The 17,899-nt window shown below is 39.9% G+C and overlaps 1 protein-coding gene across 2 annotated transcripts; it reads left to right on the top strand.

The window, feature by feature from the left end:
* Nucleotides 1-2,837: 2,837 nt before the first annotated feature.
* tmem150c (transmembrane protein 150C) lies at nucleotides 2,838-16,731 on the top strand. Of its 2 annotated transcripts, none has more exons than XM_006627031.3 (8): nucleotides 2,838-3,285; nucleotides 4,972-5,060; nucleotides 9,015-9,068; nucleotides 10,766-10,798; nucleotides 10,888-10,955; nucleotides 11,104-11,231; nucleotides 11,743-11,920; nucleotides 13,159-16,731. In XM_006627031.3, the coding sequence occupies exons 2-8, from the start codon at nucleotides 4,987-4,989 to the stop codon at nucleotides 13,365-13,367; spliced, it is 744 nt and encodes a 247-aa protein (XP_006627094.1). In that variant the 5' UTR covers nucleotides 2,838-3,285; nucleotides 4,972-4,986; the 3' UTR covers nucleotides 13,368-16,731. The 2 variants fall into 2 exon arrangements, with proteins under 2 accessions (XP_006627094.1, XP_015194092.1); XM_015338606.2 differs by lacking the exon at nucleotides 2,838-3,285 and adding an exon at nucleotides 3,320-4,459.
* The last annotated feature ends 1,168 nt before the right edge of the window (nucleotides 16,732-17,899 follow it).

Raw genomic sequence — 17,899 nt, 5'->3', positions numbered from 1 at the left:
TATTGGTGCATGTCTCTTTACTGATTTTGTATTGAGATACATGGGGGCAGCGTAACAACACAGTATGATTCTGTAGTGCAGGACAAAATATAATGATGCACAAAGAAGCAGAACACTGAGGTCTACTGGATGTAATCAAATATTTTACTCACGCAAATCACAGAAATAGTGAAAAAGAACACAGAACAAATAATCTTGATATCCTTTCAGTGTGATAAAATAAATAGTGTTATAAAGTCTTAATCGGGAATGACTTCTCTAAGCATTAACACAGTTTTGACAATTTGAGCTCTGATCAGCATCTGGATTGTCAGACTACTATGGGATGATGTGTCACTCTGCCCTTGCAGCTGCAGCCAACTGATGAAAGACAGACAGTTGTGATTACGTCTTGGTCGTGGCAGTTAAGTAATAATTAAGTTATTAGGGCTACTAATGTTCCAATAATATTTTAAAACTATAGCTAGAGTTAGACCAGTTTGTAATAAGTATAATTTACCAGGGCCTGCTGGTGGTTCTTGTTAATACTATATGTTATATATTATTGTTACAGCTACAGGTGACTATGGAAGTGTTTTTAATAATCTAGATTGAATGAGTAACACCTGGCCTTTGTCAACATTTTTAGTTTCAAAGCAAAGGGTGTGGTGTTTGGCTGAGATGTAGGGGGTCCAGATTCAGTGATCAAAGCAAATTTACTTTGGTTTACCATAGCTAGTTAGGTTTTGGGTAAATGATTGTCAATCAACAGTCCAGAAAGACCCCATATGAGAGGATGGCGAAGCAGAAAGGAGGAAAACAACAGACAAGATGACAAGAAAAGATATTGGAGGTGAGAGCTCCTTGTTCCATCCAAATCATCCGGGAACACCAGACTGGAGCCACATATTTAAACGTTGTTGAGAGATCTTGCTATTCTGTGTTTTTAGGGAACTCCTGTGGGAAGAATCCCATGGTTACAAATGGCTTTCTCTGGTTATTGGGTGCATTTTTAGAATGGGGAGTTAGTGTCTCTTATTTTCGGCATCTGGGTTTACACTCTTCTCTCAGAGAAGAGAGATTTTTCACAGATTGTATCTTATTTAGTTTAGAAGGCAGCTTCTCCATTATTTTTGGCATTTGTAGGCATTATGTAAGAACTTGAACTTTATTGCCAACGGAATTCTCACCTACAGAAAGTCTCTCGATTGTAAAAAAAAAAGTGTAAAACAGAAAGTGCAGACAGTGCATCAAGACAATATACAAACAAACAATAGACACTGTACAAGTAAACAAGTAAACAGTTTATAAACAATGCAGACATGTAAACAATGACTGCAGATATGCAATAAATAAAATTACAGTGAGGTAGATGGTGTAGGTGTGGTCCAAGGGGCAGGGCCAAATGTGTTCGCCAATCGTACTGCTTGTGGGTAGAAACTATTGAAGAATCTAGTGGTATGTGTCCATATGCTCTTGTATCTCTTGCCTGAGGGCAGTGGGGTGAAGAGCTCATGCCTGGGGCTGTCCTCTATGATGGCCAGAACTCCATAACAGCAGTGGTCCTCGTAGAGCTGTTTAATCTCTGCGAGATCACAGGCGATGATCTTCTGGGTCACATTCACTGTTCTCTGCAGTGCCTTTCTTTGTGTTGCTGTACCGCACTGTGATCCCGTTGGTGAGGATGCTCTCGATGCTGCAGCAGTAGAAGTTCACCAACACAGGTCCTGGCATCCCCCATCTCTTGAGGCACCTCAGGAAATAGAGACGCTGCTGAGACTTCTTCAAGATAATGTCCATGTTCACAGTCCAGGTTAGGTCGTTAGAAATGTGAATTCCTAAAAACCTAAAACTGGTGACTGTTTCCACTTCCATTCCATCAATAATGAGTGGGCTGTGAGTGTGCAGCCTGTGTCTCTGAAATTCCAAAAGTATTAGTTATTTTGTTTTATTCATGTTCAAGTCCAAGTTATTGCTATGACACCACCTCAGCAGCTGTACGACTTTATCCCTGTAAGTGGACTCGTCATCATCGCTGATCAGGCCTATTATAGTGGTGTCATCCGTAAATTTAATGATGAGGTTGTTGCTGTGTCTTGCTGTGCAGTCGTGAGCGAACAGTGAGTACAACCTTGGACTCAGACAGCAGTCTTGTGGGGTGCCAGTGCTAAGGGTGAGTGGTGTTGATCTTTTATACCTGTAAGTGTAAGAGTTTGAAAAGCAAAAAACTCTGTCAGTTCACAACACTTATTCATATTTTCGAATGACATGGGTGAGCACCTGTTAGTCAGAAATACTGTCAGGCGAAGTCTGCTTTTGAAGTAGACCCAAGACAACTTTTCATGAGGCAGGGTATTGAGGCAATTTTGAGGTATGCCATTTGGTCACTGCTGTTTCACTGCTAATAAAGAGAACGCACTGAAACATTAAAAAAATATAAAAATAAATCTTTTAAGAAGTGTTCTAAACAAATTGCATACCTCACAATAAAATCAGGGGAGACGTTCTTTGACGTACTGTTATCGTATTCAGATTCAGCATTGTCTATCGACTGTGACTTCCAGCATCTCCAGGTTCCAAAATAACGTATCGTATTAGAACAGCAGGATCAGAAACCCACTATACTTTTGCACTGGTTATTGTGGTCATTTTGCTTCCAAATGTCCACTTAAAAGCTGAAGTTCTTTCATCTCAAGCTCACCTGCCCAATAAATCACGAATCCTATATGCGTCAGATTCTGTGGAATCACAAAGAAATTGTAGTTAACACGGCTATCAATAAATGACCCATAGAGGTAGCCCTTATTATTCTTGTGTTTCACAAAGGCACAACGCTGTACTGTATACTGTATACAATTTAGAAAAATGCTAAGTACAGCATAACTTTGAGCTTTTACAATGCATTGTACATTTTGGTAATACGAAGCTATTCCCTTACAAGATGAAGTTATAAGTATGCAAATAAGAAATTGTGGTATAAAAAATCGATACAATTTGATTTTTCCTGGGTTTTCTCGTTAGTGTTCTGCTGGTTTCCCTACAGCGTCCGTAAGCTATTCTTTGATGCGCACCGCGCTGTGAGCCAGCTGGATCAGTCAGGAGGATGAACACACTTCAGTTAAAACGAGAAGAGAAGATCATCGATGTTTGTATTTCTTCTTTTAAAATTATGTTCAGAATCTGTACGTTATGCAGTTAACATTTTGTGCAGTTAACGCAGCGTAGCGTGTTCCTGTATTTTTGTCCGTTTCAATGACATCAAAGACGGATTTTACGTCCAGGATATTCTCAGTTAACAAGTACAAGGTATGATCATATTTTCTTCTGTAAGCTTTTTCTTAGCTTGCATTAGGGTTGTCGAGAGTACTTTAAAACAGGAAATGTATCCTCCATTTTATATAATGTATGTATAGTGTATACTGTACAGTGTAACGAAACAAAACATTTACCACACCTCTGAGCATACCTCCTCCGTAAAACAATATTTCGGATTTGGGGGCATTTTAAAATAACATATGAGATTTATGTATGTGCCTGCCTGTTAGGTCGGGAATTTCAAAACAACCGGATTAAAATACAATGTACCGGAATTAATTATATACTCTGTATTTTTTAACCTTTAAAGATGTTATATGAACTGATTTTAGCATTTCACATTTAAATTCCTGGCATGTATGAGCTCTTTGTATTTATTATGATTTATTTATTATTTTCCAGTTAGATCAATGTGTAAAAAACAGCAAATGAAACGCAAGCACATTGTCACTCCTAAGTGTTTTCTTTGCAATGTGCTACTCTCCTGCTGGGCTCGCTAGACTATAGCACTTGGTAAAAGGTGGGAGCCGCTCTAAACTGTGTGGCCAGACCTTAAATACATTTTATTTTTATTAAATTAAAGTGCCGAATTTGTTAATTTCCCCTACAGAGTATTTTTTTTTAGCTTGAGTAATAAATGTGCCAAATTGTTTTTTTCGTTGCATATGCACATCATATATCGTCTTTCATTCTTTGATTCATACGTACAATTCATGTGGACTATATTACAAGATTCCTGGAAGAAAAGCCAACTAAAAAGGAAAATAATTATCATTCTGGATCTTTATTACGACTATATTCAAGCGTTGTTGTTCAAGTGTTGTGTTTGAGAATTAGCTATATACTCCACATATTAAATGATTTCACATTTTCTTGTCTGTGCTTAGATTTATTTGACCCAGTTTTGAATAGCAGCTTCTTTGATCCCACGGCACACGTGCAGAATTAAGTGTGGGTGAGCAGCCAGGCGTGGAAACAGAGATGTAATCGCCTCACCCACTACAAAGAGTCTCTGAACCGCTGAATCACTGCTTGCTGCTCCTAATGGCTTCGCACCCTGGCTGCTCGCAGGTTAATTCGGCAAGCTACAGCGATTCAGTGCCAGTAGGTCTCCTCCCCAGTCGCAGGAGAATGCCCAGGGACATTGGAACACTCTCTGAGTTCCGTAAGTCACAATTAGCATTACTGTGCAACCCGGACTGAAACCCGAGAAGTGCTGAAAACCCGGCTCACCTTACACACTCTCCATGGGGCACTAAGTACTGCAGACATTAAATATTAAACGTGCCCTTATGGTGCTACAGACTTTAGAGGTTGATATGTGCATTGAGGTTATTTTGGAATATGCCTTCAATGCATATTCTAACTGGAGTAGTGTGCCACTTGAAGTTAGATAACAGCTGGCTACCAGGTTGTCTAGTCACAAAAGAGAGCTGGAAACCGAATGGAAGCTGAATTACAAAGACGTGCGTGACGGATTTTGACGATTTTATGAATCCGCACCCTGTGGGAACGGGAATCTTTAGACAGAAATAAACGCTTGAACAGCTTGAATTAAAAATACTGTTGTTGTTTGTTTGTTTGTTTTTTTTACAATTTCTTTCCCTGGAAGGAAGCCCACACAAAGAGGGGGCTTCGATTCGATTATGTTTTCACTTTTATTTTTCTTCTTCAAAGGCTGTCGTCTAGACAATGAGGAAGTGCAGCGTTTGGACGTTTCTTCCCATAATGTTTTCTCTCTTCACTGCAGCAGGATTATGGATTGTGTGAGTTTTGACTACGGTTTTACTCAAAAGGCTGTTTTGCCCTGCTTTCTTATGTACATGAGGAGTTGCTTCACAGCTGGGCTGTTCATGCTTGTGTTTTTTAATGATCTCTGGAACGAAGAAGATGCTGGTAAAATGTGCACTTCTGACATTTATTGTCAGTCTACCTGAATCCCATTTTGGGAGTCTTATAAAGTGTACAGGGGGTACTAGTTATACTTTGGGGTTAGGGACCAGACCAGATATGTCGTGATGTATATTGATGGGGGGGGGAAAGAAACGCAACACTTCCTCCTCCACGCTCTGGCCCTCCCGTCTGCTGGAACAGGTTGAAGAGTGATTCGTGGAGAGGACCTGATGCCACTGCTGACAAGTCCATCGCAGCCTCTGTCTGGCCCAAACCAGTTGGGTATGACATCTAGGAGGTGTGAGCAGAGGGCCTCTGACAGGTCGCCTTGCTCTAAGGCCAGCAGCATGGAGCCTCACTGTCCTGTCACTGATGCAGACATTATGTCTGCCAGTAGTTTCAGCAGCAGTACAGGTGGCAGATCTGAAAAAATCTCTCAGATGGACCAGTCTGATATGTCGGTCCTACTCTGGTGTGGTCACTTGAGGGTGACCGGATCTTGGATGGTCATCTGTCCTGCTGGTCTGCTGAAACTTTCTCTGTAGTCTGGACACACTGGAGCGGCTTACTCCATAGTGTCTGGCAGCGCTGGCACATGACATGCCTCCCTGCAGCATGCCAATGGCCCTCTCCCTTGCTTCTGGTGGCATTAGAGGCATTCTGGAATGCACAGAACATTCTGGAATGCACAGAAAACTAAGTGTGGCCTTTTTAAAGGTGACCTGATCAGGCATTGGAACAAGTAATAGGTTTATTCCATGCTGAAAAAAAGAAGAAAGAAAACGCAACGTTTCGGCCGTGGAGCCTTCTTCAGGTGAGAGAGAGAGACAAGGCAGTAAGCAAAGGTAATGTAGTGGGAGAACAAAGGCTGGGAGAGAGGAAGAGCGAGAGGCCGAAACGTTGTGTTTCTTTCTTCTTTTTTTTTCAGCATGGAATAAACCTTTTACTTGTTCCTTTGCAGCCTACGCATGCTGATGCAGCTATCCACCTGGACCTTGTTGGGTAAAATGCCCCTAACAAGCTTTTGTGTGATTGGCAAGTTGCAATGCCTCACTACACAAGCTGTATTGCTGGTCAGAGAGCTTATAACAAATTGACAATTATATGTGAAAGTACATAAACTGTAACTATAGAATTCTCATTCCAGAAAGTGTTGCATTTCTTTTTTTCCTTCAGTATATATCGAAATGACGTACAAGTTCATTTTCGCCCTTAAGAACAATGTAAATATGTGGGTTTGGCACACTAAGTGTGTAAACTTTACCTAGGCAACCGAATTGGGAGCCTTTTCCCATAAAAATTAGTGGAATAGAATTGGTACCATAAATTAGACTGTGTTTCACTTGTACTAGTTAAAGAAAACAAAGAAGTCCTGTTATAATTTCAGGTTATGTTCATAAATAATGTGACTTGTAGCGTAATGGTTAAGGGATCATTATACTTAATGCATAATTACAATATACATAAGGAGTAATGTAATGAAGACAGGGGGGCGTGCCCATGGTGTGCTGGTGGTCAGAGGAGGTGTGGCCAAGGCAAACAGTCCGGAGCTGAGTCTAAAAGGGAATCCAAAAACGGGGCAAAGGTCCAAAGCCAAGCGATCCATCTGAGACAGACGAGATAAAAACAAGAACCGGGTTGGAACCGGCACGGGAATGGGAACAGGAACAAATACGGGAACTAAAACCTTAATGGGACCAGGCGCTGCCAGGTCCTGGACTGGCCTGGGATGAAAACCAATGCAGAGCCCGGGATAATGTCAGCGTCTGGCTTTTAAAGGAAACTGAAAAGGGGGCTGGTACAGGGAGCAGTTGCGGGAGATGAGTAAAAAAACAAAGAAGGGCTGAAGCACCCTTAGGAGGAGGGGTTTACGATCATGACCGACGTATAATGGGGACCCGTCTGTTTTTACTTCACAATTATCTTACGGCCCATGGGGGCCTGTGTATTGTGTGTGTTATATTTGGTGGTTGGAAATGTGTGCAGAAGTACACAAGAAGAGCACATGTCATTGAAAGTTGTTCTTAGTGCTATTGCAGTATACAATATTAAAACACAATATCGTGTCACAGCCAGAAACTTTTACTCAGAGGTGTCTTTGGGCCTGAGCCCCCTGCAGAAAACACACAGTAACACCAAAGTACAGCACTGAATTATGCATTTTAAATGACAAGAAAAATGAGTTGTTGTGAATCATAATCATGTTTTACAGCAACAAGAAAAATGCCAGCTGAAGCAGAACCAATCCTCATTCATTTACTATAAAAGTCAAATTGTAGTAATAAAAATCTATCTCCTTAATCAAGTTAACTGTTCTATTACAGTTGAATAAGCACTTTCAAAATTTAAATGAAAACAATATCATCCTTCATCAGTTTCCATCACACTCTGATGCACCTAAATAAGGTTGTATTTCTTCAGCATTTATTGCCAAATTAAACGCCACACAGATTTGTCACCTTTAGAAAACCTGTTTAATTGTATCTTTGATGACATTCATCCTGTGGATATAAAAATCTTAAGAATAATAAGGTGGTACTTTTTCCTTCTCATGTTGCATTAAGCTCTTTAGAAATACAGGCTGTGTGAAGATGTGCTTCTTACAAAATGTTAATTGATCACCAGACGCACAGGTTTAGCCACTTTTCTTTAATGTAAATTAATGTTTCACACAGCAGAAATCATTTGGACATTATGTAGGCCCATCTTTTTTTACGTATGTGTCCCTACAATGAGCATGACCATTTCAAAATTCTAAATAGATTAAAAGTGCCACTTACATTTTTTTTTTCATGCTTAGCAAGATAATAAGGAGTGACACTGCTCTTGGAACAGGGGACATTGAGAACACGGTTGAGAAAGGTTGTAATCATTTATAGAACTAATCATTTCTAATTTCTTTAATATTAGATTCACTATCAATATTTCAGGATGGCACATTAGTGTAGTGGTTAGTATTGCTGCCTCACAGCACCGTGGCCCTGGGTTCAGGTCTGGACCTTGGGTGCTGTCTGTGTGGAGTTTGTATGGGTTTCTGGGTTTCCTTCAGGTGCTGTGGTTTCCTCTCATAATCTATAAAAAAAAAAAACTAAACTAGTATGTTTTTTTATCTTTGGTGCTTGTGTCAGTGTGTGTGCCCTTGATACTGGTGCTTGCTGGGATAGGCTCTGGTCCCACCATGACCCCTGAATTGGAAGAAGTGGTTAGAAAATGGAAAAATAGATTTAATATTTAAATATAAGTTATTAAAAGTGAGGTTTTAGCCTTCATGAAAATCATTGGGAAAAAAAAGACATTCCTCCTATCGTTCAGCACGTCTAGTATCCCAGGACTTCTAAGTGGCTCAGATATGTGACAGTGATTGTTTGAAAAAAAAACTACCCCTGCAACCCTGTATTAGATAAAGCAGTTCGAAAATAGTTGGATATGAAAGAAACATAGAAAAGTCCTGAAAATTAGGCCTATTCAAATCATATCCTGTGGCAAACCTAAATTAATTTATATGCACAAAATTACCAATTGCTCTGTAAATAGCTGGCTGTGGCAGCACAACTTGTGATGTGATGGGACACATTTGACTAGACACAGTGGAAACTGGGAGATCTTGAGCTGACCACTGTATCCTCTGGAGGCTTGCTAGGTAGCAATAACTCCAGGGACCTGTCAGGTACCCTTTTGGTGTTGTCAGTAATATATCTATTTTTTATACACATATATACTATAATATTAAAAATATATATGTAATAAATGTTTTAATCAGTGCATTATGATGTGCATTTGGAAATAGAAAGCAACATCCTTTTTTCTCTGAACAATTTATCTTACAGATACTTTATAGCAGTTGATGATGAAAAAGTAACTCCACTTAATTCGGAATACAGGTAAGAGATTTTGATGAGAGACTTATCTCATAGAAACCTCCACATGAAGTGCAGAATGGGATCTGTATTCAGCAGGTGACTGGTTCAATTCATAGCTGTGCCAGCAGATATATAACCCTGCCACTCACAGTAGGCAACCCTCCGGAGCACAGCAGGTGTGCATAAAACTTAGATTCCAACTGTCTGTGGCAATTAAAGGTCCCAGGGTGTTTGTCAAAAAGAGTGTAGGGGTGTTACCCTGGTGTCCTGGCCAAATTTCCTATTGGCCTTTACCAGTCATAGCCTCTTAATAATCCCCATTTATGAATTGGCTTCATTACTCTGCTCTCCTCCTCACCGATAGATGATGTGTGGTGAGCGTTCTGGCGCACTATGGCTGCCTTCGCATGATCCAGGTGGATGCTGCACATTGGTGGTAGCGGAGGGGAGTCCCCATTACCTGTAAGGTGCTTTGAGTGGAGAGTCCAGAAAAGCGCTATATAAGTGTAAGCAATTATTATTATTAGCTATCCGTCCCAGAAGGCAACCATCGAGGAGTAAGTTCAGCACCGCATTAGCTCTGCCAGCACCTTCTACAGGAAACTGTGCTGTCGGGTCTTTGAGAACTGTGACCTCAAGAAGGAAACTAAGATCATGGTCTATAAGGCCATCTGCATCGCTACCCTCCTGTACGGCACTGAGACCTACCGTTATCTACCGTTGTCACTTGAAGACTCTTGAGAGATTCCATTAGCGATGCCTTCGGAAGATTCTCCGTATCGACTGGGAGGATCGCCGCATTAATTCCAGTGTCCTCATTCAAGGCAAAGACGAGCAGTATCGAAGCCATGATTCTCAAGAGCCAACTCCGCTGGATGGGTCACTGCATTGGAGTGCCCAACTCCCATCTCCCCAAGCAAGTCCTCTACTCCCAGCTGAGCCAAGGCCGGAGAATCTGTGCTGGCCAGAGGAAGCGGTTCAAAGATACTCTTAAGACCTATCTTAGAACAGGACAGATCAACATCGCTAGCTGGAAAGTCCTAGCCACGGAACGTCCCCTTTGGCGCCACACTTTGAGACCAACTGCCAAATGGGACTTCTTGCCCCCCACTGTTCCAAGATGTGTGGCTCAAGGATTGGACTCTTCAGACATTTAAGGACGCACAAGGAACCCTGACGGGCGTCATACTTGTTCCGAGTGATGGTAGGCCTGGGTAAGGTGAAATCAGTTTTACAGGTGACCCCTAGGGGTCTGGTCAGTTGTCTGCAGGTTTGTGGTATTTTCAGAGGCCTAATGTCTTTCCCTGCCTTCTGCTTCACACCATGTTTTGCTTGTCTGGTAGAGAACACTGCACGGTTAACAGCAGGGAGTCACATTTCAAAGCACCTGCTTATTCCAAATTAGTGGGTGTGAAAAGGAAACAGATAGGTGGTAACTGTATTGTATGCACATGTGTAGTTACATAAACAACATGTAACTTATGTGTTTTGTTTTTAAAATAATGGCAGACATCGCTCCTTAAGTGTTCTTGCTGCTGTTTTGGGAAAAACACACCACTGGTGTTTGACCACAGAAACTGGGTCCTATTACAATTTGTCTGACATTTTGACAATTTCTTTAAATAAGCATCTCATTTCATTTATAAAATAGGATTCAGATCGGCATGTTGCTGAATGTTTAAAGTATGATCTTTATATGCTGAATCTGCTTCTTACAGGAGACCCGGATCCAAGTCTCCTCCCTATATAAGGTACAGTATTTATGTTTGTGTCCGTGACTCAGGTTATCACCAACCGTATGGCAAAGGTGTTGTCATATAATGTCCTTTGTCTGTTTCAGTATTGCAGGCAACTCTCCTCCTGCAAGCTGCGTCTTCAGTCAAGTTATGAACATGGCCGCATTTGTAGGTAGGAAAGCCACATGCACTTTCTTCCCCTAAAGCTGTGTCCCACAATTCTTGATTTCAATATATAAAGACTTTGCTTGATTGAAATCATGGGAGGATTTTTCCCCTCATCGTGCTCAAGATGCTGTTACTCTGTACTTCTGTTTCAGCATTTGCTATCAGTGTCCTCAGATACATACACCTGAAGCCCAAAGTTCGCAAGCCCTGGCTGAACATTGGTAGCTTGGTTGCTTTATCTTTGGCCTGCTTTGGAATGACCTTAGTGGGAAATTTTCAGGTAAGGTTCCTTATTTTTGTTCTCGATCTCCTGTAATTCAGTTGATGGAGCCAACTTGCATCTTGTGGCGGAACAGAGGTATGAACTGTGCTCTCTGACCCAGTTTATCCCAGTGGTTCCTCTCTAAATTTCTATTTTGGTTTTATTAGCAGCCGATATCTATGCATAATGCATAAATGATGACTATTTTAAAATTACAATTCTTGTTTAAGTATTTCGAAACCACAATTTAGGAATTTACAACTAAAAAAAAATCATTTATGTTTTTCAAAACGAGTGGATGACCAGTATGCCGTAGTCTGTTATCAGATGTGATATGTATCCTGATGCCTTAATATACATTTATTTTGATCTTTGATGACCCCATTTATACTGCTTTATGTTGGTCTTTGTTGGGACACTGATGGTCTATAACTGAAGCAGTATCAGTCTGCACGTTTGGTTCTGAAACTAGAAAACCACCTCAATGTACCACGCGGATGTTAACAGCCCTTTTCCAATTTTGTTTCAGCTTTCGAACGATGAAGAGCTTCACAATGTGGGGACGTCGATGACCTTTGGGTTTGGAACGCTGGCCTGCTGGATTCAGTCTGTCCTCACCGTGAAGGTCAACTTAAAAAACGAAGGGAGGAGAGTCGGGATTCCCCGGTTTCTCCTGTCTGGGGCCGTCACCTTGTGCATGCTGCTCTGTATCCTTCACTGCTAAGCCAGGTCTCCAGTGACCAGAGCCAGAGGCGCCTTCAGGGGAGCTGGACCCCTTATAAAAGTCTGCTGTGGTGTCCCATGATAATAGCAGAGTAGACGTATAGTAAAGCACAGCGACGTTGTGGTAAGAACATAGTTATACGTAGAAAAGTGTGCCAAAACAAAGACCAACAAAGCAACTGCTTGGCATAAGCATGGTAAAACTACAGTAATACTGTACCATGTTAAAGGGATCTAACTTGTGAGAGTATTTTTATGCTCGATTAAAATTCTGCAACGATCGGAGCCTGCGTCAGTTGTGTACCAGTGCTATGAGAATATTAGCCAGTCGTGCACTGGTGCTCAGGGAATCTGAGTCAATCGTGCGCCAGTATTCTGGGATTCTGAGTCAATCATGCTCTGGTGCTCTGGGAATCTAAGCCAATCGTGCATCAGTATTCTGAGATTCTGAGCCAATTATGCTCCAGTGCTCTGGGAATCTGAGCCAATCGTGCACCAGAATACTGGGATTCTGAGCCAATCATGCTCCAGTGCTCAATCACGCTCAGATAGTTGTGTAAATGTCTTGATCACAGTACCTTTACTGGTCTAGCAACTAAGGAGTTCCCTTAAGTTGCTTAAATTGGAAAAAAAGACAACAGTGTTAGGAGCTCAGTTGGCAATAATCAATGATGTGGCCTTATTCCAGGCTAGCTGGAATCTGCTTTACTACCCACACAATCTTGTCAAATAAAATTTGTGCTATACAGACTGTCTTACACAGACACTCTCTGTGTGTAGTACTTTCACAGCCTCAGAGACCTTTTATAAATATTAGATATTTGAATACATAAAGCTTTTTATGTATTTTTGCCAGATTAGCTAAACATAGTAAGCATTAAATATTCTGAAAACAGATTAAAAGAACGTGAGAAAAGATATGAATGGTGAGGGACAGCTGTTTGATCCTTCAGGCTCTGTTGGTAGCTAGTAGTTAACTGACTTAAATAAAAAAAAATAGTTTTAAATCATGTTAACAATGATATGTGTGCTTTCCGAAAACCAGATTTATCAGGCAAATATGCATTAGAAACACACATTCTTTCCACTTAGCTGGTTATTGGTGTCTAGGAAGTACTTCAGACCAAACCACTTTTGTGTGAGGCTCCTTCAGCTTCCTGTGTTTCTGTGACACCCTCTCCGTTGAGTATGTCATTGGTTGCCCTTGACTGCCTGGCTGCAGATTTTGCCCTGATGGCGCAGCGTCTGCACATGCATGCCGCACGGGCACAGTGGGCACTGGTCATGTTCTTCCTGGCCTTCCTCGGGTCGTTTGCCATTGAATTCAGACACTACAGGTTTGAGATCATCTGCACTGACGACCAGGACACCGCTGTCAGCCTGTCTGAGACCTTTTCGGAAATTTCAGAGCATCAGTCTGACCAGCTCTAAGGAACAGGCTTTCAGCATTATTATGTGCTGAAGTCTGATCTTCTATGGCACATTTATACTGACTCCAGAGGTTATATTGTTACAGAAAAAGCATGACCTCCCAGTCCTGTACATAGTACAAAAGAGTTTTCTAGTGCATGAAATTTTGTTTTGTTTAAATGTAATATTAATGAAAACAATGTATTGTTGGTGGGAGAGATTGAGCTACGGATAGACACTAGATTTTAGTACCAAAACCCCTCAGAGAACGGACAAATGAATGAACATGAGCAGAAAAACACAGTTTTGTACATCTAACCTTGATCAATTTTTTTTAGTTAATTTAACTTCAAATTGAATGCCAAAATATCTTGTCATTGACAGGTGGTATGTGTGAAAATTTCATTTCATTTAAATTTCAGTAAACATCTAGCTCCTGCAAAGTCCATTATCTTAATAAGATATTTTGTGCCGAGTCGTAAAAGATGGATGCGTAGAATAGTAATGTCATGCTCTCTGGAGCTGTTGCCATGGAAACCTCCTGGGTTTCTGGGAAGTTCTTTCACCAGACTGGAAATATTTAACCAGCAAAGCCTAAAAAAACAGTTATATTTCAAATTGAAATGTTCAATTATTCAGTGATTTTGAATTTGGAAAAAATACATTTCTAAGGATAAGGTTCTTAACATAAGGCATAAGATAAAATGTCTGTAATGATTTTTTGTCATCTGGCCTAATAGTCTGTTTTTTTATCTTTCTCATACCATTCCAATTGCAAGACTAAATAAAATTCAAATTGTATCTTCAACAGCATAGAATTATTTTGATTTTATTAAGGAATAAGAGATCCCATCGGTCTGCTTCATTAACTATTTGAGGGCGGTCAATATGAATAATATGGAACATCCTGATATTGTCACAAATTGGTTTAGATGCCAATTGTAATAAATAAGGGGAGGCTTAATTAATAAGGTCTAAAGTTACAAAATAAGATCCTGACCAAAGAATAAGCAACACTCTAAAACGATCAAATCAAAAGCATCTATTTGCTTACAATAATAGTAGAATAAATGCCACACATGAATTATTATTTACAAATATGTATTTGCAATGAATGTGAGTACATTAACCCTTCCTTTGTATAGACCCAAGACTGGCTCTCCTTGACAAACAGAAACAAGATGTCCCTGAATGAAACAAAAATTCACAAAAAGAAAGGTATGCTTTCAAAATAAAAAGACCTACAGAGGAAAGAATTGCTTTCTGGACTATTGCTAAAGGAAACTTCTTCCAATAAATCAATCGATAAATAAATCCAACAAAAAAAAGTTTTCTTGTGCCTGATGGATGCTCACAAAATGAAGTAAATATTTCCACAAATTTAAGACAACATCCTGTTTTCTAAATTAAACTTGGTCTCAATTGGTCTCCAGATCTCGATTGTAGAATACAATTGTAAGTTTTTGCTGTTCAAGAAGAAGAAGGTCCAATGTACTGAAAAACTGGCCTTTAAAATATGGCCCCCCACCTACATGCTGATAATGTTTTCATTGTTGGGTGTTTAGAGAGAATGTGACGTTGGCAGATTCTGTTTATACTTCATCTCCTGGATCTGCCATTCATCTCTTACCTTGTGATTTCAGTGTTATATTTGGACATCTTTCTCACAACATTCCTTTTTTGTGGCCCATTTTTCCTAACTGAACTGTCAAGTATTCAGAATTCAGCCATACAATAACCAATGTAGGCGTTCTGGAGTGTAGCAATACTGTACAAATCATCAAAGAACTGCAGTCCTGTTGAATACAATACTATTGCACAAACGAAAAGAGCAAAATTTGATCAGACTATGACAAATTATAATGTGCACAATTTTAGCACACAGATTTGTTAGAAAATTCAAAAGTAGGGCATTTTATTATTCACATTTTGATACAAAGATTACTGAATTGCATATGTTATCAGAAAAAAGTTATTTTAAAACAAATATTTTTGTGTTTTCCTGTATATCCATTATGTTTTTGCCCTGTAATTCAAAATAAGCATGTGTTCTCAAAAACTTCTCAAGATACCTCTCTGCAGTGAAAATCTATTTACTTCAAGCAGCCGAAACCAAGTCAAGACAGATTGACTCTTATGAAATAAAAGATGTTTTCCCTCACTTATGCACTAACATGTAGCAGTCCTGTCCTGTTTCTGAGCCTCTGCAATATGATTGTCTGATTGTCAATCTGTGCTGAACTAATGAACTGTAACTCCAGGTCCTTGTTAGCTGTACTCCTGTCACAGAACAGAACACGTCTGCTCAGAGTAATTGTGGGGTATTACACCTTCCTTTGTATTATTATAAGGCATAACATAATATAACATAATGGTGTTTAGTGCGTCTGTCTCACTGATCCAGTGTCATGAGTTTGATCCTTTCCTTTGGTGTCTGTATGTGGGGAGTTTGCATGTTCTTTCTAGATTTAAAGGTTTTTTTATCAGGAGCTCTTGTTTCCTCCCACCAACTAAAGACATGACACTGGCTCTTCTAATTTATGTTCACTTGTAATTTTTATGACATCAGCAGTGATCGCAAATTACTGACAACCGAGTCTGATTGTCCTTGGCTGTTGACATCCTTCCCAAACTTTGGTTATACATTCCATTATGTCTCCAAGGAGGTGTTTTTGTGGCATTTCATGGGACAGAGAAAATGCAAATGCATTTTTGCAATTCCCAAAATGCCAAAGGTGCAACCATTTGTCAGTAAAAAAGAGGCCTGGGTACATCATTGTACTAAGAGACATCTTAAACTAAAGTGCCATGTGTGGGGGTATATTGAGTTTTTTTTTTTAAGATGCCAGCTAAAAGGAGAGTAATCCTCAGAAATACAACTTCTACCTCTTTCAACACTGAGAGTCCATGGCAAAACATAATGTATGTATATAAACAGACAAAATATTCAACATATAGTACATCTTTCTGAGCAACACACAGTAACATTTTTTTTGTTCCTTTTTTTATTGGGGTCACTGGAAAGAAAAGTTTTCGGTCACTAACTTCCTCTATTAAATCGGTGATTTCTTGGCTGGGGATGGTTTTTACAGAAAAAGACACCTTTATCCTGTCAGTTCTCCTGCGGACTCTGTTATTTGTATTTCTTCAATTAAATTGTGGGCACAGGCTGTGGAACACGTATTTCTACTGATAAAAAGTGTTGTATGGTGTGAGAATTGATATCAAGGAGGTGGTAGAAAACAGTAGTTTCAAATCGTAACTGGTAACCTGGTAACAGATGTGTGTTTTGAATATTGCAATGTGTTTTGGTGTCTCATTATATGTTATTCATATTTGGAAGTTATGCACAGTTTGGAATTAAAGTATGTTTTGTTAAAAATAACCCAGTGTTTGTTCTGTCAAGATGAGACTTTTTTTTTCTCTTTGTTCAAATTTATTGAAAATTAAAACGTAATAATAGCTAATGTACTCTAAATATGAATTAATGTTCTTTGTTTTTAATTCCAAATCTGTTTAATCTCTTCAAATCAGTTTGAATACGTGAACTACAGTATTGGTTCATTGTACATTGCCAGTTGGCAGATGTTTTATGATTCTTATGGGACACCATTCATGACTAACTCTACATCCATCCATTTTCTAGCCACTTCTCCAAAATTCAGGGCTGTGGGGCAGCTGGAGCCTATCCCAGCAACCCACGGGGTCCGCCCTGGATGGGACACAAGACACACAAAAACACACTTGCACCAGGGCCAATTCCCCCCCCCCAAAAAAAAAAACAACAATTAACTTTCCAGTATATTCCTGGACTGTCAACACAATCATTAAAAGAGAAACTAAAAATTAAGAAGTAGCATTTAGTAGCCTGGGCCCAGACTAGCTCTGCTGGTAGAGCATGAGACACATAATCTTACGGTAGTGGATTTAATAATAATAATAATAATAATAATAATAATAATAATAATGATGATAATAATAATAACATCACTCCATTAACCCTTTACAATTTATTGCATTAGGAATCATCTTTTCGCATACCCCAGCATGCTCTCCATGAGACACACAGACACACAGATAGGGAGAGAGTGTGTCCCACGTCAGGTCCTAGGTCTTCCATGTTGGAGGTTGGGCACAATAACCCTGTCCTGCAAAAACCTAATTTTATGGTAACATGCTGGAAGGGATAACAGGCAAACATCCATCCATTTAGCAGCCTAGGGCCTACAGCTGCCCAGGGAACTAGTCAATTAAAATGATATTTTAAAAGCATTTGAGAATGGTCAAATAAGTTGTGGGTTCGTTTTGCTCATCCCACTACAATTACAAGTACAACATTTGATTTTTTAAAATAGAACTGTAATTTATTCCCAAGGTAGGTCAACTGAGAACAAATTCGCATTTATAATGATGACCTGGAGAAGACCTATTTACACAACAGGGCTTTCAGTCGGGCATTCTGAGGACAGTACCTTGATCAAGGGCACAACCACAGTGTCCCACCTAGAATATGAAACTTGTGACCCCCTTGCCCATCCAGAGTCCATCCATAA

This window comes from Lepisosteus oculatus, chromosome 3 (genome assembly GCF_040954835.1).
Source record: "Lepisosteus oculatus isolate fLepOcu1 chromosome 3, fLepOcu1.hap2, whole genome shotgun sequence".
NCBI classification, from domain to species: domain Eukaryota; kingdom Metazoa; phylum Chordata; class Actinopteri; order Semionotiformes; family Lepisosteidae; genus Lepisosteus; species Lepisosteus oculatus.
Note: the sequence above shows the minus strand (reverse complement) of the source record. Positions and strands in the feature narration are given on the sequence as shown.

Coding starts and splice junctions, on each gene's coding strand:
- tmem150c (XM_006627031.3), top strand. CDS start 4,987: ATGAGGAAGTGCAGCGTTTGGACGTTTCTTCCCATAATGTTTTCTCTC. Junction 5,061..9,014: donor GCAGCAGGATTATGGATTGT/GTGAGTTTTGAC, acceptor TTTATCTTACAG/ATACTTTATAGCAGTTGATG. Junction 9,069..10,765: donor CCACTTAATTCGGAATACAG/GTAAGAGATTTT, acceptor TGCTTCTTACAG/GAGACCCGGATCCAAGTCTC.